This window comes from Aotus nancymaae, unplaced genomic scaffold (genome assembly GCF_030222135.1).
Source record: "Aotus nancymaae isolate 86718 unplaced genomic scaffold, 86718_ANA_hifiasm-v0.15.2.pri h1tg000016l, whole genome shotgun sequence".
Taxonomy (NCBI): Eukaryota; Metazoa; Chordata; class Mammalia; order Primates; family Aotidae; genus Aotus; species Aotus nancymaae.
In genome coordinates, this window is record NW_026988428.1 from 56593032 (window position 1) to 56617073 (window position 24042).

A 24042-nucleotide genomic window follows, 5' to 3' on the forward strand; every position below is an offset into this window, starting at 1 on the left:
TAAGTTCACTATTTGAGCAATGGTTTCACCAGCAGGCCAAATCCCAGCATCACCCAATAAAACCCATGAGCAGGTTTGTTACATGGGTATATTGGATGATGCTGGGATTTGGGCTGCTGGTGAAACCAATGCTAAAAAAAAAAAAAAAAAAAAAAAAAAAAAAAAAAAAAATCTTTATCACCTCAAAATGTCCCTCTTTATTTCTAGAAGTGCTTTTTTTTTTGTGACGGAGTTTCACTCTTGTTATCCAGGCTGGAGTGCAATGGCACGATCTCGGCTCACTGCAACCTCCGCCTCCTGGGTTCAGGCAATTCTCCTGCCTCAGCCTCCTGAGTAGCTGGAATTACAGGCACGCGCCACCATGCCCAGCTAATTTTTTGTATTTTTTTTAGTAGAGATGGGGTTTCACCATGTTGACCAGATGGTCTCGATCCCTTGACCTCGTGATCCACATGCCTCGGCCTCCCAAAGTGCTGGGATTACAGGCTTGAGCCACCGCTAGAAGTGCTTTTTGTCTTAAAGTCTACTGTGTCTATTATTAATACAGCTATATTAGCTTTTCATAGTATCACTTTTTCCATCATTTCACTTCCAACTTTTCCATATTTAAAAAAATTTTTTTAATTTTCTGCTTTTTGTAGAGATGGGGTCTATGTTGTCCAGGCTGATCTCAAACTCCTGAACTCAAACGATCCTCTTGCCTCAGCCTCCGAAAGTGATGGAATCTTTATTCTTAAGGTGGCTGTTTATAAAAAGATTATTGTTGGATTTTACTCTTTATCCCATCTGACAATCTTTCTCTTTTAACAAAAGTAATAGATCCATTTATATTCCACGAATTTACTGATGCATTTGGGCTTAAATATACTATCTTATTTTTGAGTGTTATTCTTTATTCTTTTTGTATTCTTTCTTGGTAACTTTTCAATTGATTTTTAAAATTATTCCACTATGTCCTCTCTACCAGTTTGGAAGTTATACACTGCATAATTTTAATGGCTGCTATAGAAAGTCAATATATCTACTATATCAACATCTGTATCCTCTTTCCCACCTGTACAAGGACTTTGGAACGGCTTAACTCAATCTATCCTTCCCCTACCAAATTATGCATTAGTATTGTCATGCATGTTTTTAATAATTTTATTGAGATATAATTCACATACTATGCAATTCACTCATATAAAATGTATGATTTAATGGTTTCTAGTATATTCACAGAGTTGTGTAACCCTCACCACAATTCATTTTAGAACATTTTTCATCATCCCAAAATATAAATCTTATACTCATTAGTAGTTCTTCTCCACTTCTTCCCAACTCCTAGCTCATGGAAACTATTAATCTACTTTCTGTCTCTAGATTTGCCTCTTCTAGATACTTCATATAATTGGAATCAGGTAAAATGTGGTCTTTTGTGACTGTCTTCTTCCATTTAGCATGCTTTCAAGGTTCATCCATGCAGTATCATGTGTCAGTACTTCCTTCTTACGGCCAAATAATATTCTAATGCATGGACATACCAAATTTTGTTTACTGATTAATCAACTGATGAACATCTGAGTTGTTTGCTGTCATGTATCTTAGTTTTTTTCAACTCACAGGCTTTTTATTATGATTACTGTTTTATACCTTACATGTATAATCTGTTTTGCAGGTGGCAAACTCAGTTTTTATTTGTGAAAAAATGTTTTTATTATTTTTTCTTATTTTAGCTGGTATGGAATTCTAAGTTGGCAGTTATTTTCTTTCAGTACACTGAAGGTATCATTCCACAGTCTGGCTTTCATTTTGGCTATGAAGTCCAAAGCTCAAGTTCTGCCCAGTTCTGCAAATGCCCTCATGATAAAAACTGCTTTAGGCTGGGCACGGTGACTCATGCCTGCAATCCCAGCACTTTGGGAGGCCAAAACAGGAGAATTGCTTGAGCCCAGGAGTTTGAGACTGGCCTGGACAACACTTTGGGATCCCATTTCTAAGAAAAAAAAAATTGTCAGTCATGGTGGCACATGGTTGTAGTCCCAGCTACTCAGGAGGCTGAGGTAGGAGGATCACTTGAGCCTAGGAGGTTGAGGCTACAGTTAGCTGTGATTACACCACTGTACTCCAGCCTGGGTGACAGAGAAGATCTTGTCTCTAAAATAAACAAAAAACAAAAACAGGCTGGGCACGGTGGCTCATGCCTGTAATCCCAGCATTTTGGGAGGCTGAGGCATTGAGATCATCTGAGCTCAGGAGTTCAAGAGCACCCAGTGCAACATGGTAAAACCCCATCTCTACCAAAAATACAAAAAATTAACCAAGTATGGTGGAAAGCAACTGTAGTCCCAGCTACTTGGAAGGCTGAGGCAGGAGAATCACCTGAGCCCCAGAGGCGAAGCTTGTAGTGAGCTGAGATCAAGCCACTGTACTCCAGCTTAAGCTCCATAGTAAGACTCCATCTCCAACAAACAAAAACACTTGTAGTGCTTCCATTACTTCTTCGGTTCATGTCTTCACTCACGTTTTTTCCTGATAATTTATTCCTATCTTATCAGCTTTAAAAAGCATTTAAGAAAATGCTTTTAAGATAATAGCTTTGATCTAGATGTATGTATTGTAGTGAGCATTATTTATTGTTTTTAGCACAAAGGGTGGTCCCAAAAATCTTAAGCTTAATATTAATGGAAATGGAAAGATCAAAATAATATTTTTCATAACTTTTTTATCTTATCACTTTCACCAAAATCTTAAAGTTGCAGATTTAGCTCATCTGAAGTATTAAAAAATGTCTACCATTTACCTAATTGGCAAAACTGTTTTCACATTTAAACTAAACATCCATTTATCAGACTTACTTTCTATCAGACAGTCTGACTTCATTTTTGGGTACAAATAAATATGTTTATGTGTATCCTCATGGCAATCTGTCTCATTTCTGATTATGAGCCAGGTATAAATTGATTTAATTTCCTCATACTTTGTTTTAAAAAGATGCAATTTTAATATCCTGAACTTTATATCATTTATATTTTAGTGTCAGCACTGAATGTTCCATAAAAACCAGGACTAACTCTGACAACTGAAGCCTGTTTGTGAAGACAGTGTTCCTAAATGAAAATCGAATTTAAAGTACAGATTATAGCAATAAGGACCTCCCTTTTGCCCATTCATTACAGTCCCATTCCTGGGGGTAATTGAGCACCATTTCAATCAAATAAAACACAATCAATTCAAATAAAAGTATTAAAAGTTCTGTAAAATCTCTTCACAGTTGTATTTCTTTTTTCTTTGTTTTTTGAGACAGAGTCTCACTCTATTGCCCAGGCTGGAGTCCAGTGGCGCAATCTTGGCTCACTGCAGTCTCTGCCTCCTGAGTTCAAGCAATTCTCTGCCTCAGCCTCTGAGTAGCTGGGATTATAGGCACTCACCACCACACCTGGCTAATTTTCGTATTTTTAGTAGAGACAGGGTTTCATCATCTCGGCCAAGCTGGTTTTGAACTTCCAATCTTGTGATCAACCCACCTCAGCCTACCAAAGTGCTAGGATTACAGTCATGAGCCACTGTGCCCCAACCATTATTGTATTCCTAAGCAAGAATTTGAATATCGAAATTGTATTAATAATGCCATTTTCTTGAGTGGAAGAAAGGCGTAAATTATCAACTGAGAATAACTGGAATCATCTAGGTATTCATCAATTTGTAAGGCAATTCTTCTCACAGTCTAATCACTGTCTTCGGTATTTCATGTATTCTATGAAGTACAGTAGTTTCTGTTAAAGATATATTAATGTAAATACAGTGATGTGTATTTTAACAGTACATCAGGTATTGTAACCTTTTCTATAGTCTTACACAATTTTCTAGCTTTTGCGATGAGCAATACTAATTTAAATTACATGAAGTTTCAAAAGGCAACTTTAAAATCTGCACAAAAATATTACAGTCACATTTTTAATGATACCCTAATCCTTTTTCACTAAAAAATTAATATTATATTTGTAGTGTGATACCAAAACGTTGATAATTATCAAACAATAGTACCAAAAAATCTCTCACAATGTAACTTGATCAATTTTTTGGTACCATCATTTGATAGTAATCTAATGGGCAATGTAACTAAACAAAAATTATCACCACTTCACACTACAATATGTAGAAATTCACAATGTCTCAATACTTCTAATGACACATTTTACCACTTCCAAAAGGACAGGTATGGCAGACAAAAACAGGAAGTCCTTGGTGGCTTGATTAAATAAAGCTTTACCGACATCAATGTTTTGAATTGTCTGATGGTTTCACATCCCAGGCCCAAGGGTAATGAATCACAGTAAGTATGAGAGTAGCGGCAGCTCATGCCTGTAATCCCAGCACTTTGGTAGCAAGAGGTGGGCAGATCACGAAGTCAAGAGATTGAGACCATCCTGGCCAACATGGTGAAACCTTGTCTCTACTAAAAATAGAAAAATTAGCTGGGTGTGGTGGCGTGCACCTGTAATCCCAGCTACTTGGGAGGCTGAGACAGGGGAATCACTTGAACCCAGACGGTGGAGGTTGCAGTGAGCCAAGATCTTGCCATTGCACTCCAGCCTGGCAACAGAGTGAATCTGTCTCAAAAAAAAAAAAAAAAGAAAGAAAAAGAAAAAAAAGAATGAGAGTAGATAACAGATAAGCTTTGCTTTGTGAAGAAGGATGATTGCGACAGAGGAGGATGCCAAGGTAAAAAGGCAGGACCTTATGACTACACTTTTTCAGGAAAAGGTAAATATGGAAGTCAATCTTCTGGAGATTGATTTCCATAAAACTGTGTCCTTGCACCCTTAGAAAATCTTTGTACACCTGTGCGGGTATGCTTTACTTCTCAGTTTGAAGACTTCCAACCTATACTGCTTTAATAGGTTCCTAAATAGTATTCCTACTTTTATTCTTGCCATCTCCTACAGTGAATTTTCCACATGCCAATCAAACTAATCCTTTAAAAATGTAAATTAGATCATGCTACTCTTCCATTTACAACTTTCCCAAGCTGCCCATCACACTCACAATAAAACCCAAACACTTGGCTGGGTGCAGTGGCTCATACCTGCAATCCCAGCACTTTGCGAGGTCAAGGAAGACAGATCACCTAAGGTTGGGAGTTCAAGACCAGCCTGACCAACATGGAGAAACCCCATCTCTACTAAAAATACATAACTAGTTGGGTGTGCTGGCACATGCCTGTAATCCCAGCTACTCAGGAGGCTGAGGCAGGAGAATCGCTTGAACCTAGGAGGTGGAGGTTGCGGTGAGCCAAGATCGCGCCATTGCACTCCAGCCTGGGCAACAAAAGTGAAACTCCATCTTAAAAAAAAACAAAACACTTTACCATGGCTTACTTGGCCATGAACTGCAAACCAGCTCCTGCTTAACCACTGTCTGTCTCCATGACATGTTTTTATCTTTCACTTTCTATCTCACACAGTCTGTTATAACCACACTGGCATCTCAACAAGGTCATTCTAAACTATGATTCTTTGCAACAGCTATTTCTCCTGTTTAGCCTAGTCATTCCCCCAGGTAATTACTGACCTATTCCCTTGCTTCATCCAGGTATCTTCTTAAATTTCACTTCCTTAATCACATTATATAAAATAGCATCATCATTAGCCCTACCCCACATTTTTTTATGACCTCTTACTTGGTTACTATGTATTAAAAGCTATCTGAAATTACATTATTTATTTTCCTGTCTCACCGCCCACCCTCAAGTTGAATGTAAGCTTCATGGGGGCAGGAACTTTGTCTTACTGCTGTTCACTTAATGCCTTGAACACTGCTAAATCAATGAAATAAATATTCTTCCATGTTCTCAAGAACTTATATATAAGGATCTTCATTGCTGCCTTCATTGTGACAGCAAAAAATAGGGCCAACATAAAAATCATGTTGCCTACTTTCAATGGGATATGATGCAGCCCTGAAAAAGAGTGAGGCCATTTCAATACACCGAAGCAAAAAGGTCCCCAAGGTATACTCCACTGAACCTAAGATGCCATCAGATGTAAGATGTATTTATTATAACTAAAGAAGGAAATAATGCCTAAGATGGGAGTTAAAGGTGACACCTGTATAAAACTGGATACAGGGAAAGACAATCCCACAACACAGTAATGCATAGCAAAAATAAATAAATAAATAAAACCTTGCATATCTCGACTCTGACACTGGTAGAAGAAAGAAAAAAAATTCCTGAGAATTTAAACCACAAGCCAGTTCATGTGGATTTGCAGTCTAACTCATACCATTGGTATGGGTCAAAACCCTCAAGCATCGAATTTAAAAGTAGTATCAGGCTGGGAATAAGCCCAAGTGACACAAGTAAACATCCTCTGTCAAAGAAAGGGATGTCAATCCAGGACTACAATGATTGTAAGATACTATTATAAGACACATCTCAATTTCAGTAATGTTAAAATATAAAAAGTCAAGTATCCTATAATTGATAAAATATTGTTAAGGGAAAAATAGAAGGTGCAGAATGCTCCCATACATGGGGAGAAAAGGGGTCTGGGTGTATCTGTGTGTGTGTGTACATATGTGCACCCTTTAACGTTTAGAAAATTTATGAAAAGATGTACAGTGGTTATAGGAGGGCAGATCAAATGTCTTGGGTGGAAGAAAAGTTTCAATTGTGTAATGCTATTTTAATTTTGTATCATGTGTGCTTATTAATTTTCCCTTAAGAAGACTTTAAAAAGGCAGAAAGTATAAAACATATCCTTCAATATTTTCCTGCTTATACAGTTAATTCCCTTTATAGATCACCTCATCTCCAAACTGCAATATTTTAAAATGAAATAATTAAAAAGTAAGTGATTTCTTCTCTTTAACTGAGAGGCAGAGGTTGCAGTAAACCAAGATTGTGCCACTGTGCTCCAGACTGGGCAACAGAGTGAGACTGTCACAAAAAAAAAAAAAGTAAGTGACTTCTTCCTTGGGTTTGGTATCAAATTTCTTAGGAAGAATCTCACCATTCTTTCAGAGAAACAATACTATAAACATAATAATCCACCCATGTATATGATAAAGCACCAAAGTAATTTAGAACAATGAGTTTTCAGATTTAAAATGATGCCTCTAAGATTTCACAGTCTAAAGCAAGAAAATGAATGTCTGCACAAATCAATGAATGACTGTAGAGACACATAAGCCCTCCAGAATGCTTCCCCCAAAAGAATGCTTCCAGAGCCTTCATAAGTTTTGTTTAGTTACATCCACAGTTCCTAAAAGAATATCAGGTTGGTCATGGGTCCAAGTGATTGACAGAAGCAAATACAAAAGGCACTCAATAGTAGTTTTTTAAAGAAATGCTTAACTGTATAAATACTAAATACACTTTATATAAACATTTCCTTTAAGGAGCCCAAGTGTTTTTAAGGGTGGTAGATTAAATGGGGTTTCACATATTCACTCAACAAATATTGACTTAATTTCTACTATGTGCTAGGCACTGTGCTAAATATTATGGATGTAAAAATAAAAATGACATGCTCCTGACCTTGAAAACCTCACCATTATAAACAATTACAATAAAATGATAGAAGTGTTATAACTGAGGTAAGTATGAATGCAGGTGCTATGAAAACATAGAGTATAAGCCAGGCGCGGTGGCTCACGCCTGTAATCCTAACATTCTGGGAGGTTGAGACGGGAGGATCACTTGAAGTCAGGAGTTTAAGACCAGCCTGGCCAACGAGGTGAAACCCTATGTCTACCGAAACATACAAATATTAGCCAGGCATGGTGGCACGTGCCTGTAATCCCAGCTACTCAAGAGGCTGAGGTGGGAGAATTCCTTGAATCCAGGAGGCGGAGGTTGCAGTAAGCCAAGACCGCACCACTGCACTCCAGCCTGGGTGAAAAAGTGAGACCCTGTCTCGAAAAAACAAAACAAAAAACAAGAAAACACAGAGTATAATTGATTCTGTAACAGAAAACAATGGGAAAATTTACAGAGAAGTGACATTTGAGATATGCCTTAAAGCAGGCATTCCAGATATTCCTGTTGGGACCAAGCAGGTAAATAAAGTAAGACATTTGGTTATGGTCAAGACTATCGCAAATTGAAAATTTCATGCATTCCTAAAAGGGGTAGCTGTTATTCAGCCCAGTCATTTGTTGTCTTATAGGACTATTTAGGCCCAATGTTTTCAATATCAATAAAAAATGTTTCCAATTTTTAAAGAATAGATGAAAATCAGATTTTTGCATGAAAATCGGTTGGCAACTAATTTTTTTTTTTTTAAAAAAAAACACTTCTAAGGTCAAACAAAATACATCTGCAAGGTAAACGTGGCCTGCCAGCCAATAGATTACAATCTCTAATTTGATGTATAAATCAACAAAGTAAAGAAGAGAGAAAAAGGCATTCTGGACATGTAGAACACTACATCGTTTATTGAACCCAAATTTCTAAACAGTACCAAAAAAACACCAAGTCTGTGTTACCATGCAACCCATTTAAAGTCGTATTACCTTAGATTTCACTTTAAAGCTACAGCACATTTTATAATGAAAATTTTATGTATATGTCTGGAGTGAAGAAAAAGGGGTTCTTCAGCCAACATTTTCTAGAGCAGAAGTAGCAAAAAGTCTCAAATCTAGACACAAGGAAACATTAAAAGCTATTTTTAAGAGTATTTGTGAAATCAGAACTCTCATGTCAAATTTGAAACATGTCCTATTATTGTAAAGGATTATTCCATGATTTAAACAGCATTAATATCTAAAAAGTAAGCTTAGTAAAGTCTATAAACTAAAACTATAAAAATATTTTATAATTCTGTAAATATTCTATTCACACACTGTAAGTGATTACACAACTATCTATTTTGAAAAAATTTCTATATACCTTTTTTGGTTTGGGACCCTAAAAGTTGGAAAACAAAAGAATTTATCAATTTTAAAGAGAATTCTGATACTTTTAACAAGACTATCATGATTATGTAAGGTTTTAAACTTAGAAGAAGCTTCGTAAAGGGCAGAAGGGAACTCTCTTTACCATCTTTGTAACTTTTCTTGCAAATCTAAAATTATTCCAAAATAGAAAGCTTTTTCAAAAAGAATTCAGACAAAACTACAAATAGGTATAGGAAAACTAAGCTCACCTACTGAAGCATTTTTATATGTAGATTTTACACTATTTCTTAGGACAATCAATGATCCATGTTTAATAAAATGCCCTGTTACTAAACAGAGTACTAGTAAAGAAGGCACTGGTCTAAAGGTTCAAAGGACAATAAATCATTGACCAATCACTGGCACTAATATCAAATTTGCAAGTGTGGGAATCATCTCACAAAGAAATAACTTTTCTGTAAAGTTAGGCTGATGATTTTTATAGAAAGGGAATCTGTTATTTTATACACGCAAAACGGCCTTAAAGGCACTGGAGATAAAACAGTAGAGGCTTTGTTGCCACATAATCTTTACAAATAGATTCTATTTCATCATGTTTTCTATTAATAGTTAACATATTTCCATCGTGAAATAAGTACTAAACAGCTGAATATGTAAATAGCATTGCTCTGGTTCTCAAGTAGCCGTATTTTAAAGATGGGCAAATTGTCACTTCTCACTTCACTTTTAATATAAATCAGTTTTAGGGTAAGTACATATCCTCATTCCTCTTATATGTCATAAGGGCCACTATGTAGTGAAGTAGTTCTCAAAGTTCAAAGGTCATAAGAATCATATGGGAAGCTTGTTAGAAATGCGTATTTCTGGACTAAACGTGTATACACTCACTTCTCTTCCTACACTGTGGTTCAGAACATGTTATGGGTTGAATTGTATCCTTAAAAAAAATCATATGTTTTCTGGGCATGTGGCTCACACCTGTAATCTCAGTACTTTGGGAAGCCAAGGCAGGTGGATCACCTGAGGTCAGAAGTTCAAGACTAGCCTGGCTAACTACTAAAAGTACAAAAATTCGCTGTTTGTAGTGGCATGCACCTGTAATCGCAGCTACTCAGGAGGATGAGCCAGGAGAATCGCTTGAACCCAGGAGGCGGAGGTTGCAGTGAGCCGAGATTGCACCATTGAACTTCAGCCTAAGCGACAGAGCAAAACTGTCTCAAAAAGAAAAACAAAAAGAAAAAAAATCATATGTTGGCTGGGTGCACTGGCTTACTCCTATAATCCCAGCATTTTGGGTAGTCAAAGTGGGAGAATCATTTGAGCCCAAGAGTTTGAGACCAGCCTGGGCAACAAAGCAAAACCCTGTCTCTAAAAAAATTTTTGTAATTAGCTGGATGTGGTGGTGTGTGCCTTGTACTCCCAGCTATTCAGGAGGCTAGTTGGGAAAATTGCTTGAACCAGGGAGGCTGAGGCTGCAGTAAGCCATGATGGTACCACTGCACTCCAGCCTGGGTGACAAAGCGAGACAATCTCAAAACAAAAAGAGAAATTCATATGTTGAAATCCTGATCCCCAGTACTTCAGAATTTGACCTAATTGGAGAGAGGGTCATTGCTGATTTTATTAGTTAAATTAAAATAAAGCCATACTGAATAAATTAAGATGAGGCCATACTGAATAGGGTGGGTCCCTAATCCAATATGATTTGTAGCCTTATATAATAATAACAAAGGAAACTTGGACATACATTCCCAGATGGAGAATGCCATGTGAAGAATGAAGTTTTGTTGCCACAAACCAAGGAACTACTAAAAGCCAGGAAATAAGTCTGAACAGATCTTTCCCTAAGGCCTTCAGAGGCCTGCTGACACTATGATCTGGGATTTCTAGTCTCCATAACTGTGAGGCAATAAATTTCTTTTCTTTAAGCCACTCAGTTTGTGGCAATTCCTTACTTACGAAACTAATACAGTAGATTTGGAGTTGAGTGGATTCCTGGAATCTGTATTTTTAACAAGTACTCCGGGCCACACTTTCGGAAACATTGGGAGAAGGATCTAAGAAGAAACTTAGGTAACAAATTGGAAAGTAACAAATAGGTGCTTAGTGTTCTCCCAATTTATTAGCAATTGTAAATTGGCTTAAGGTCCATTTGCATTCTGCCAGGAATGCTCTCCACTCCCTATTTCTTCCCACTATTTGTGGAAAACTGATATTTATACTTTAGAACAGGTTGAAAAGCACCACTCTTTCCTTCCCTTGTTTCCCTCACTGAAATTTTATCATTTGCAACTTTGTGTTACCCCATTTTAGATACTTCAGTTGTTACAGTTGTAAAGCTGTATTGTAATTAATTTGTTTGATCTGTATCCCATAAGCAGGGTTGTCATCATATTCTTGGTATCCTTGGCTTCTAGCCCAGTGCCAAGTACAAAGAATACACTACATATTTTCCCTTAATTAATGAATTTAATTAAGGAATTACATTCTCCACTTCCTCTGGTTTTAATAATAGAAAATGTCTTGATGGAAGCCACACTGAAGAAAATCGGAGGTCGGGCGCGGTGGCTCACGCCTGTAATCCCAGCACTTTGGGAGGCCAAGGCAGGTGAATCACGAGGTCAGGAATTCAAGACCACCCTGGCCAAGATGGTGAAACCCCATCTTTACTAAAAATCCCAAAAAAAAAAAAAAAAAAGATTAGCTGGGCATGGTGGCAGGCGCCTGTAATCTCAGCTACTCAGGAGGCTGAGGCAGAGAATTGCTTGAACCTGGGAGGCGGAGGTTGCAGTGAGCGGAGATCGCGCCCTTGCACTCCAGCTTTGGCGACAGAGCGAGACTCCATCAAAAAAAAAACCAAAAAACAAAAACAAAGGAAAGAAAGAAAAGAAAGGAAGAAAGAAAGAGAAAGAAAGAAAATCAGAACAGAGATACTCTCATAGCTATATGTTGGCCTGTTTCCTTGATGAAAATATAGCAGTTGAGACCAGAAAGAGAAGCTTTATCATATTTAACTAATGTAGGGTGAGTACTTGAATCACAAAACAATTCATATTCCCACAAAAGACAACATAAAACATCTTTTCAAAGCAGAGTAAACTGCATCAGCTTTTAATTAATTGCTAGAGAGGTATTAAAACATTTCCGCCAAGTTGCAATAAGAGAGAATTTAGTAGGAACGTCTGTCATTACTGGAAGTTACTAGGTTGGGACCCATTTTCAAGCTTAGCAATATTAGAGATTAGGATACCGTGTGACAGCTTTGACTATCTCCCGTTTGCAGAAACTGGTTTGGGACTCCTACCTGTCAGCCCGATCCAGGTAAGGGAAGCCATTGCTGAGAAGAGGGCCAACCCACCCCGGGGTTTGAGTTCTTTCCCAAACCAACCCGCTCCGCTGTAATATATGACCGGCTCTTATTGCATCATTTAACACCGGTGAAGCAGAATCAATGGTCGCTCCTCCACCTGTCTGCTTCATTTGCTCTGCTCACCATTAGGAGTCAAGCTCCACCGCCGTAGTAAGGAAAGTCTGAGCTCAGATTGTGTGGACGAAAGCTCCTGGGTTGTCCGGACGACAGGCCCCGCCCCCTTGCGCTCCATCAAAAGTGCGCAGGCGCGCTGGGGCCCTTCCGGCCGGCGCCCCGCCCCCTTGGCTGACAGCTTGTCCCACCTCCCCCAACCCCGCCCCGCTTCGCAGTCGACGGACTGAGAGTCGAAGTGTTGGAGGCTTTTACTGCTCCGGGGTGCGGGAAAGTGCGTGAGTGCCGCCGCCGGGGAGTTTTGTTCGGTTCCCGGATTCTGGGGTCTGGAGCCGAAGTGTGCTCTGGGCGAGGACCACCGGGTGTGGGGAAGAGGGTTCTGAGTGTCTCTGACGTTGACAGATTATTTCCTAGAGTGTGTTGGTGGGCGATCTTTCAGTGAGGGTTTCGAGAAGGAAGGGAACCGGCTTACGACTGGCTCAAGCAGCGGACACCCGGTGGGCGGCCTGGGCCACTGCGGTTTAGGCCAGCAGGGGGATGGGGTTCGTTTGGCAATTTAAAGAGGGAAGTAAGTTGGCTCCAGGAAGGTTATTTTAAGATTAATGACCTTCGGATTCCTCTCTGCTCTATTGTTTACTTTCTGTGCAGCCTAAGTGTCCTTTTTCCTAAGAGCGCCCTAAACAAAAATTGAAAATGAAGCAATTCCTGGGTAAAATATTCCTTAACATGAAGATCGCTGAGACCCCAAAAACTCATGTTTCCCAAGGTCACAGACTAATTGTACTAACCAGTAGCACAACCTTCAGAATTTCAGTCTCCTCCCACATGAAGAAACGCTGGCACCTTACAGCAACAGGAAAACTAGAATTAAGTGAGGCTGTTCTCAAGCCCGATTTGAGTTCTCTATAATTTTAGGGCATACCTACACCCTGTTTTAGCATTACGAGACCTGAAATACTTCTAAATTACTGGCACCATTTTTCATCTCTGAATTCTAAGTTTAGAATGCTCGATCCCTTCCAATGTTACTGACTACATCCATTATTCATAAATAGTAGGACCAAGCTAGTCTTTGTGGGTTAAAGTGTTGTCATCCCCATTGTAACAAATCCAGGTTGTGTAATATTTATTAGTATTTCACATCCATATCCTGGTAGCAAGATGAAAACATTTTAATAGCGACTTTGTACAGAGTTCTTACTCAGTTTACCGTAGCTATTTGGTATGGAGGTTAAGGTTTCCTTTTAAATTAGTTTCAGTAAAACTAATGTTTAATGATAAAACACCTCGGTCAACTCAAATTAGGATTGATGGGGGTAAGAAGATGGTACAGTAATTCCAACGGACCTTAAAATAGTGGGCTTTTAGAGGAGAGGCTTTACTGAAGCTCTCACTCTACCCCATGAAGAAGAATGATAAACAACCTTGGGCACCATCACCCCCAATAAGATGACAATTCTCCATTAGCCCAGAACTGGAACTGGTTATGGCTTAACTCAGCGTAGAATTACTGAGGGGGGGGGGCGGGGAAGCTATCAATGGGCACTGCAGCCCCTCTCTCATCCAGCCCACACCTCCAAGTTCTCAAAATCACAGGGGGCTTCTTTTAGTCCTTAACTCACTTGGCTTCCATGACTTCAGGCACAGTTCAGGAGCAGCCCCAGGGCCCTGCTGAACTCAATTTGTTTATTCACTACTTTGTGAACCCAAGGAGACCTATTTCTCTTAATGGCTAAAATAAACCTAAGTGCTTCAAGGTAAACTGCATTAATTCATATAAGTTAATATATCAAAGAAGAACAAATGTACCTTAGCCACACTAGTTACATTTTTTCTAGGCAAGTCTTTTATAATACATAATTTGTAAAAAGACCAACAACTAAAATAAGGACAACTTAAGCCAGGTCCCTAAAAGCTTTCACAAATTACAAATTGTGAATTAAATGAAGCTGTGCTGTTTGTCAGGCATTAAACAGATTATAGTTTGCAATTTGAAATTACTTCTATGTAGATTTAATTTTAAATTATGTGAAAAACAAATGGTTCCTAAGAGGTGTTTTTTTGTTTGTTTTGAGATAGGGTCTCAAAATGAATTTTGCCCAGGCAGGAGTGGTGGCACAATCATGGCTCACTATAGCCTCAACCTCCTGGGCTCAAGTGATCCTCCCACCTCAGCCTCCAAATGGCTGAGACTACAAGCACACGCCACCATGCCTGGCTAATTTTTTTTTTTTTTTTTTACTTTTAGTAGAGATGAGATCTCACTATGTTGCCCAGGCTGGTCTCAAATTCCTAAGCTCAAGCCATCCTCCTACCCTGGCCTCCCAAAGTGCTGAGATTACAGGTATAAACCACCATACCCAGCGTAAGAATCATTCTTCAATAAGATTATTTCACACTGGTAACGGCTGTCTGCCAAAAGAAAAAAAAAGTTTAAAAGATGAAGTAGTTAATATAGTGGGTTAAATACCCTCATCTAATTTTACTCCCTTCCAAAACTACTAAATCTATAGTAAAATGATAAAAAATTGGAAAAATGGGGACAGGAGAAAACAGCAATGAAACGTCAGCAGCTGGAAAACGGGTGAATAGCACACCAGAAAAACCCAATTTACTCTGCAAAATTCTCAAAAGGCACTGAAACAGGGGCCCTGAAATTGGAAATGAAGAATGAAATAAATTAAAGCAGACCACATGAAAGCTATTTGAGAAACACCTCTAAGTAACTCTACCACCTTACTCTCATAGAAGACTAGAGGTTTATTTCTGGACAAAGTATTACGAGACCCTGGACTGGCGCATCCTCAGGCATTCTAGAGTTCATGAGAAGCACACTGGAAACAAAATTAAGTGAATTTAGGTATATACAGTGCTGGATACAGGGCTTGCATTCCTCTTTCATTTTTAATGTTTAATAGGCAAATCCTTAGAAGGCTGGAAGACTCTACTCTGGGGAACTGACCAGCCCAGGAGGAGCAATCCAAGATACATGCATGTAATCCCAGCACTTTGGGAGGCTGGGGCAGGCGGATCACAAGGTCAGGACAGAGACTCTGTCTCAAAAAAGAAAAAAATTGCTTCCTGTTTGCTCTTCAGAATAATTCAGTCCAAAAGCCATTATGTGAGGCTGAGCAAGGTAGGCATCTGGAGAAGGGGCATGTTGAGAGAAAGGCTGGCAAGGTAGTAGCCCAGCAGGGGGTACTGGAGCCCAAATGCAGTGAGTAGGGCCTCTGGAAGTAAGGGACTGTGCACAGCAGCAGCCCAGCAGGGGATGAGGAGGGTGTCCTGTTAGGGTGAAGGAAATGGTGGCACAGGTTTTTGGAGTGGGAACAAAAGGTGAGCCTTATCCAGAAGGGAGGAAGTGGTGCAGCATAAGTTGCTTGAGCCCAAGAGGGGTAGGCTAAGGGAAAGGAGTAATGAGAAGACAACGCATGTAGGATGGTGGCAGTGGCACGCTGACATTAGGTGGCAGAGCTCAGATAGTAGAGTGTGTGCTGAATGGTGACAGCAACAGGAATTTGATTACATAGTGAGAGGAGTGATGATTATAAAAAGTAAATTTATTAAGGACAAGTGGGAACCAGACTTATTGTTGGACAAGAGTATTAAACCCATGTAAAGAGGGGAAATGAAAATAAAACCTGTAGTATTGGAATTGAATGTCAGGTATCAGAGTATATGGAGATTAACATAAAAAATACAACACAACACCAAAATCTGCATGTTTTATACACTTGCAGCTTTGTCACTTAGAGGACCTGGGAACAGACGGTCCCATGGTAATTAGCATTTCTAGCACCCAGAATTTGGTTTCTAAAACATTCCATCTCCATCCAGATTATAGTTTCTAAATGCTATTCTCCATTAAAAGGACTAGGTTCCTTGGAGAAATAATTTTATAATGGACAATCTTAGCAAACATGGCTTTAATCGGGTAATCAAAATTAACATCAATCACAATGGAACAAATTTCAATTGCATCCACCTGATAGGATGCAGTGTTAAACACTATTTAATCCCCACAACTCTGACGGGTGGTGGGAATTATTTTCTAGGTTTAGGCTGTCATGGTGCCTTTAAGGAGCCTCCTCTCCTCCATAGCATTAACACATTACACAGAAAGAAGCATGATTTCTCTCACTGGATGTCACCTGTTCCTCAGGGACACCTCTTACAGGTTGTTTCTGGCCTCTTCACCACCAATCGTATTGCCCATCTACTATTCCAACCTGCTTAACTCACTCAGTTTCTGCTAGTTTTTAGCCTCCCTTTGGATAAGCACCCATTGAGATTTGATCAGGCCTCTGCTCAGTGCCCGTCCAATGGGTCTGGCCTTGCCTAGAGAGCAGGGTAAAGATAATCCCTTTTTTGATGATAAGCAAAACTCAGGCTCAGCAAAGTTAAATAATCTGTATATTATGCAGCTGGGATTTAAATCTAGTTCTAACTCACTCCACTGTGGTGAAAAAGGAGGTATACCTACCTATCTGTGACAATCCACTTTCTTTCTCATTTACTTCATATGACTTCTCACAATCGTAACTGCCTTCTTGGCTTATTTTGTCTCCTGTAGGAAAAGTTAATTCTGTGACAGCAGGTTATTTTATCTGATGTCTTTATAACTATATCCCATTAAATGGAACAAAAATGTTCTAAAGAAATATTGAATGTAAAAAAAAAGTTAGTTTTCTTAATATATATAACCTTTTTTCTAAGACACAGTGCAGCTAACTGCAAATTTTCCTTTTCTTTAGGTGTGTTATGCATAAAAGTGGATAATTTACAGGATAAATGAAAATGGCCAATTCTTTAAGAGGAGAAGTATTAAATCTTTATAAAAATGTAAGTAATTATGTTGCCAATTTTATAAAACTGTTATATGACATGGATTGTTTAGAAATATACAATCTTTCTTTTTGAAGCTGCTGTATCTTGGACGAGACTATCCAAAAGGAGCAGACTATTTTAAAAGGCGTTTGAAGAATGTTTTCCTTAAAAATAAAGATGTGAAGAATCCAGAGAAGATCAAAGAACTTATTGCACAGGGTGAATTTGTAATGAAAGAGCTAGAAGCCTTATACTTCCTTAGGAAATACAGAGCTATGAAGCAACGCTATTATTCAGATACCAACAAAACTACTTGATCATTACTACTTTAATTTAGCTGACAATCAGTGCCAGCTGTTTATGTATACCAGCTATTGTAAAATAATTCTAACTAACTTAAAATGGGAAGATATACGTTGTGTAAAAAATCCATGAGCTGCCCTACTGTACTAAGTAGGTTTCAGCTTCTGTTCATACTGAGAGATTTATCACCAACTTTATGCTTAATTTTGATGCAAAGATAGCAATTTAGCTATACTACCACTTATAATAAGCACCCAATTTTGAATGAAAATATACACTTAATTCTGTAACTTAATAGGACTTAGCCAATTATTTTTAGCTTATTTCTCCATTTTACTGATCAGAATGCCATTTACTAACACTGAATAAGCAAAATAATTTCTTACACACTTATTTCTCTTAATTTTTGAAATGAATCCCTTATTTTTTCACCCAATTTGGTACATTAACTGCACATATTCAAGGTTCACTACAAAACAAACAGTTCCTGGTAATGATTTAAATGTAGTTATAGAAGTAATAATATATACGGAGTCATTACTTCTGCTTTGAAATAGTCTGCTAGTGACAGGCATTACATACATAATTATTCAATTATTTCCATTGTTAATGTTACTGCTGCTACCTTTGGGCCTAAAACCAAATTACCTGTTGTGTATCAATTACCTTCTTTGATAAAAGGAAATAAATAATGTTATTCTATTATTTTGTCATGAAGGCCAACTTGTTTTGCATCTACTTCTAAATATGGTTTTAAGTTTAAGCAAACACACCTTGACAAAGTATCCACAGCACCTTTTATAAATAAAGGATATTTCTAACTTACAAGCTGCATAAAAGATTCACTGGTATACTATAGTGTCTATGGCTTATAAAGTATTCCATATCCATTTCGGGGCAAACAGTTCAAATTCCATGAAGAAATAAACACTCATAGTCACTGTAACTATTTTTATTACATTACAATAATTAGGAGTAGTACAGTTCATGACAAAAATATTACAAATTTTAGATCACTTCACAGCACATACTCCTATAAACATTTAAAAGTTAATTTCAATTACAAGAGTGGTCATTTTTAATGTTTGATATGACCAACATTCCTAGGTCAGCGCAACCAAATGATGGAAAACAACTGGATCACACTGCATATGTCCCACAAAAGAAAGCACAATGTACAAAATGTGCATGTTTCAGTTTACACTATACAAAAATAGTTAAAATACATTCCAGGTAAACATGTTACATTAAGAAATAGTACTAGTAGGAAATTGGCACTCAAAAGGAAAAATGCAAAAGTATTTTCAACATGAAAACACAAGACAGTGGAATTGGAAACTTTGGGATAAAACATTGTAACCCAGGTAGCTCTATGGAGGGGACGGGGAGAGATGGGCCCTCAACATTTCTGCAGATTAACTTTTTTTTTTCCCTAAATTCATCTAAATTACCTATCATTATCCCAAACAGGCACTTCAAACTATTAAACTAAAACACAAATCTTAATCTAGTTATGACTATTCCTCAATAACTCATCTGAGTATCTTTAGAAAGAAATTTTCATTTTCTGACAGCTATCAGTTGTATGCTATTCAATTTCTCAATGCAGAACTCATGCTTTTCAGTATTAACACAGAAGTTATTAAATATAAATTCAGCTTTAAAGTAACTGCTGGGTTCTAAAAAACATTACTACATAATTATCAAAAAATCATTACTTTTTGACAAATGGAAATCTTCAGATAGTTTTTACTATTTAAAAAAATCCCCTAAACTGTGTATATACTGTTTGAAGAAAACATGGTTAGAAAAAAAAAAAAATCACTGGAATACAAATGATAGGAACTTGTGCAAACTGTAACTTAACATGCCCCACAGTTTATATATATATATATATATAAGGACAAAATTGTGCAACGGTGGCAACAGTTTTGATAACCTATAAAAGTTAGGTTCTAAATTCCTATGCAGTGTGACTCAGTTAAAATAGAGCCTACAATGCCTAATTGGGAATATTCACTCAAATGATACAGTATATCTGCTATATTCTTCCACAAAATGTTAATGCCTAAGACTATGTAATTTAGCATTTTTTAAAAACTTCAACAAGGATTTTTATCTTTAAGGCTGTAATAATTAGATAACATTTATTTCTAGAATTCTCCCCCCCTTTTAAAATCTCTACAAAAACCTTTTGTTAAACCATTCAAGTTCACATAATAAAAGGTAATTACCACTACCTTAAAAAAAATGCCCATCTACATCAAAAATTCAAGAGGCCTAAATATCCCCTCATAAGCACTGCAGTTCCTGAAGTATGGCCATTTCTTTCTGTAGAAACAAGAGGTACTGTGTAAGTCTTAACACCCGACCTAAACAATGTCCCATAGATTGTAGTTTAACATAGCATTTCAGAAATCATACTGATTTTTACATAGAGGTTTCCTTGTCTGTGAACTAGTTCAGCACCTGTTTATTTGTACCCAGATAAAACTATTGATTTTTAAGTCTATTTTAATTATGCAGAGAAAACGGGAATATTACACATTTGGGAATTTTAATATGAGTATCTGACATACACCTTAATGTGTACAGTAATTGTCCCAATAGAATCACATAGTTATGCCAAATAAAAAACAATATAATCAAGTTTATTTCTTTAAAACAATGAAGTGATTTACATAAAGTAGCTCGATCAAAGAGTTGCACTGGAATCATAGCAAAAAAATTACAGAACTGGCAGAACCTTAGAGACCAAACCCCTTCTTTGCAAAACTAAAATACACATTGTGTTATCTCTGGGTCATATGCCAAAGGCCTAAGATATTACAGACCATGCTAGCACTACCTAAGGACCGGGATTATGTCTCTTGTTTGGGGATACCATATACCCAGTGCTTTGTGCAGTGACTGGCAACTGGTAGGAACTCAATAAATATTTGCTGAATAAATGAGTTCTGCAAAACAGCTTTATGAGGCTGAGGCGGGCAAATCACTTGAGGTCAGGAGTTCAAAACCAGCCTGGCCAATAGAGTGAAACCCCATCTCTACTAAAAATACAAAAATTAGCCAAGCATGATGGCACACGCCTGTAATCCAGCTACTCGGGAGGCCGAGGCACAAGAATCACTTGAACCTGGGAAACGGAGGTTGCAGTGAGCCAAGATGGCGCCACTGCATTCCAGCCTGGGTGACAGAGTGAGACTCTGTCTCAAAAAACAAACAAAACAAAAAAAACTAAGCTTTATGAATTAAAGTACTTTTCATCATAAGAAGATTTCTGGTTATTAAAACAATAGAATGTATTACTATTGCCAGGGGTAGTCTCAGTTATAGATTACCTAAGGAATTATTTCAGCACTATCTTTATTAAGTTATCCTTCTATTGGATAGAGTCTATCTATTCATACCAGGTTTGAAAATTCCTACTGTTGCTAATGGATTGGTCAGCAAAGAGATGTTCAAAGGATCAGCAACCACCTGAAAATTAGCTATTAGGTCAAATCCCATTATGATATCTGTCAGATTCTTTTGAGCCCTGAGAAAATAAGATGTAGGGCTCAAAATTTTGATGTGACTTAATGGGAAACCTTCATGGAGATATCCACAACAGCAGTATCTTATGGTTAGGGGAATTACAAGTATGAAAATTGCATCAAGTCATGGGGCATGTGGAAGGTAGGCAGGCAAAAGGACACTAATACAGAAGGAGAGTCCTAAAACAAGAATGGATATTCAAATATAAATTTCACCTCTTGCACAATTTTGCCCAAGATTGGCATTGAAGATGGTAACATAGGTTAAAAAGTTACAGATTGTGCTCAGCTTGACAAATAAGTGTATCCTATGTAAACGGAATATAGATCACACAGTTGTAAAGAAGCTAAGAGTTTGAGATGACTTCTTTTAACATGAAGAAATGGATAGTAAGTGATTTCCTCAAAATCAGAGTCCTAAAAGACACCTATCTAGAACCTAAGTCACCTTCCTCCTAGTCCAGTGATATTTTCACCTCACCACACCATCTCACTTCATATATTTTAAAATAAGTGACATTGTAGATGTATTAAAAGGATTGTTTTATTCATATTTATTTTTAAAGCATTATTCTTAAATGTAGATCAGACTTGAAAAGTGTTTATGAAATGTTAATTTAACCAGTGTTAAGAGAACTATCCAAACCTAGAGATTTTAAAACTTTTTCATTTCATTGTTTAAAACAAATTAATGTCTTGGCACACCATCACCCCAAAATATCAACTTTGAGTTAATATTTAAAAGTAATTTTTAAAAAAGAGTTTGTTTTCTTAAAAACAAAAGTGATGCTCTTCATTTGTCAGCAGGATCACCTTCCAAACTGTCCTAATCCCTCCCCATTTTGACCAACCAATGCAAGACAACACTGCATGACTGTGGGGACACAGTCCATGCTGTGACACTCTCTATGAAAGCTCAAAGGTTCACACAAGGCCTGGCCTTGCAAACTTCGTCTCTTCAATACCTACTAAGCTATAACTGGCCCAAATAATCTTTAGTATCACAAGCAGACTTAAAACTATCTTCAAAGACTGAAGTTGAAGAAAAGATTATACTATGAAAGAGCAATCTGACACAGGGAGACTACATTTAATTCCTATAATTTTTAATACATGTTAAATTCTTTTCAATTATTATAAAAATTTAGTAGCGTGTAAATATAGCCCCAAAATGGTTGCTATACTCCCCATTTCATACTGGGTCTGCCTTAACAGGAAAAGCTATTAGGAGTCTTTATAGTAATTTCTCTAATGTGAAAAGGAAATGGCCTTATAATAGTTTCCATTGCCTTGTAATTTTTTTCCATTTTTTTTCTTTTTATAGAAAAAATATAATATTTTTGGGAGGGTGATCATGACTAATAGCAGTGGAAAGGGAGACAAAACCTTTGTGAACAGTGTAACTTTACATTCATCAGGGATGACAAACTATAGGACATGATGCCTAGAAGAATCACCAGGAAGCCCATAAATTTGTGTTCCCTCAGTGTTTGAGTAAAACCAGTTATAAAGCCTCAAATGAAATTATACTTAGTAATTAATCCATTTATGTGACTAGATAAGACACAGAATAGGGATGATTCAAAAGCTTCATTAATCTGTTTCACACCAACGTTCACAATTGGTAAGAAAAATAGGAAGTAATCAACTGCATGCACCAAAAACCCCAAGACAGAAATCTTAGGTATTCAGTTTCTTTTTCACAGGCATTGCTAGTTCAAAAACCAAAACTCTGGGAATACTGGCACTTAGAGGGAAAAAAAAGTTTCCACTGTCATTTTAAAATAAGCATTTAAGGTAAAAGCTAACAGTCTGCATGGAGCAGGAAAAAAAAATTAGGTAATGCTAAAACAAATGCTAATAATTTAGTGTAATGTACAAAAATTACCACCTTTACTAGTATGCCTTAAGAAAAAAGTACAAATTGTATTTACATAATTACACACTTTGTCTTTGACTTCTTTTTCTTCTTTTTACCATCTTTGCTCATCTTTTCTTTATGTTTTCGAATTTCTCGAACTAATGTATAGAAGGCATCATCAACACCCTGAAATACATAAAAAGTATTAAAATGTGAAGATATATGATGACTTCATGTGTACAAGTAACAGATTTCCATTTATTAATGGAAACAATATTGAGAAAGGATTCTTTATGTTTCTCTTCAGGCAACTGAATATATATTACATATATTAGACTTTAGGATTCTTAAATGTAATTTGCACAGATATTTTGTCAATATTATAAACAGGAACACTAACCTTCACAATAGGCAAGGATAATCAATGGCACAGAATTTTAAATAAGGTAATGACTTTTTCACAGGAGATCTTAATTTGCTACTATTTTTTTCCACATCGGCAAACCTCAGTCACCAAAATCCAAATGCATTTGTGTTTGTGTGTGTGTGTGTGTGTGTGTGTACACTTAATTGTCCTTGTGTTTCTGGACTTGCGATACAAGCCATGCAGCTGTAAACTATTTGCATAAATCTTCACACACAATAACAGTATTTGAGCTATATTTACGTAAAATCCATTGGATTTAATATCTACCAAGAAGTAAACAGTATTCAAACATCCTATTCCAATAATTTATCAAGAAGTAAACAGTATCTTAACATTATTTCAGTTGTCAAATAACATATATTAAGGGATTCATTTCAATTCATATATTTATCAATTAAAAAAAGATTTAAAGAGACCACAACACAGGAGAATACCACTTTAAAAAACCTAATACCTCAGATTTGTGGAGAAATCAGCTAAATCATTTGAAAGGTCTTGTAGTTTACCAATTTGGAGGAGATTCTCTCTTTATCACATAAAGTTTTAATTTCTGTTTAATACATTAGGTATTCAAAAGCTTGCCATATAAGGCTAAATATCCTGCCTTCAGAGTTAAACAGTCATTGTGACCACCATCTATTTACGATTAAAGCAAAGTTGTTTAAATTTAATGGCTAAAAGTGATTTTAAGCCATAATAATTTTCAACCTAATAATCTACAGTG

The 24042-nt window shown here is 37.1% G+C and overlaps 3 protein-coding genes across 10 annotated transcripts in view; 1 reads left to right on the forward strand and 2 right to left on the reverse strand.

Moving 5' to 3' along the window:
* The window catches only part of DNAI7 (dynein axonemal intermediate chain 7), an 88348-nt gene extending 75923 nt beyond the window's left edge, over positions 1-12425 (reverse strand). For both annotated transcript variants that reach the window (XM_064377361.1, XM_012457158.2), the window contains exon 1: positions 12377-12425. In XM_064377361.1, coding sequence (XP_064233431.1) covers positions 12377-12379 — 3 coding nt within the window. In that variant the 5' untranslated portion in view covers positions 12380-12425. The remainder of the gene's footprint in view (positions 1-12376) is intronic.
* Positions 12426-12538: 113 nt separating this feature from the next.
* On the forward strand, positions 12539-19392 carry ETFRF1 (electron transfer flavoprotein regulatory factor 1). Of its 2 annotated transcripts, none has more exons than XM_012457168.3 (3): positions 12539-12638; positions 17119-17206; positions 17287-19392. In XM_012457168.3, the coding sequence occupies exons 2-3, from the start codon at positions 17156-17158 to the stop codon at positions 17506-17508; spliced, it is 273 nt and encodes a 90-aa protein (XP_012312591.1). In that variant the 5' UTR covers positions 12539-12638; positions 17119-17155; the 3' UTR covers positions 17509-19392. The 2 variants fall into 2 exon arrangements, with proteins under 2 accessions (XP_012312591.1, XP_012312592.1); XM_012457169.3 differs by having other exon boundaries at positions 12584-12642.
* KRAS (KRAS proto-oncogene, GTPase) overlaps positions 17881-24042 on the reverse strand; it is a 49204-nt gene continuing 43042 nt past the window's right edge. For 4 of the 6 annotated variants that reach the window (XM_012457159.3, XM_012457164.3, XM_012457161.2 and 1 more), the window contains exon 6: positions 22958-23077. Coding sequence is in view for 2 of the 6 variants with exons in the window: in XM_012457165.3 (XP_012312588.1) it covers positions 22961-23077 (117 nt within the window). In the remaining 4 variants the exon portion in view is untranslated. Of the gene's footprint in view, positions 23078-24042 lie in introns of all 6 variants that reach the window. The other 2 variants (XM_012457165.3, XM_012457167.3) reach the window with 1 other exon arrangement.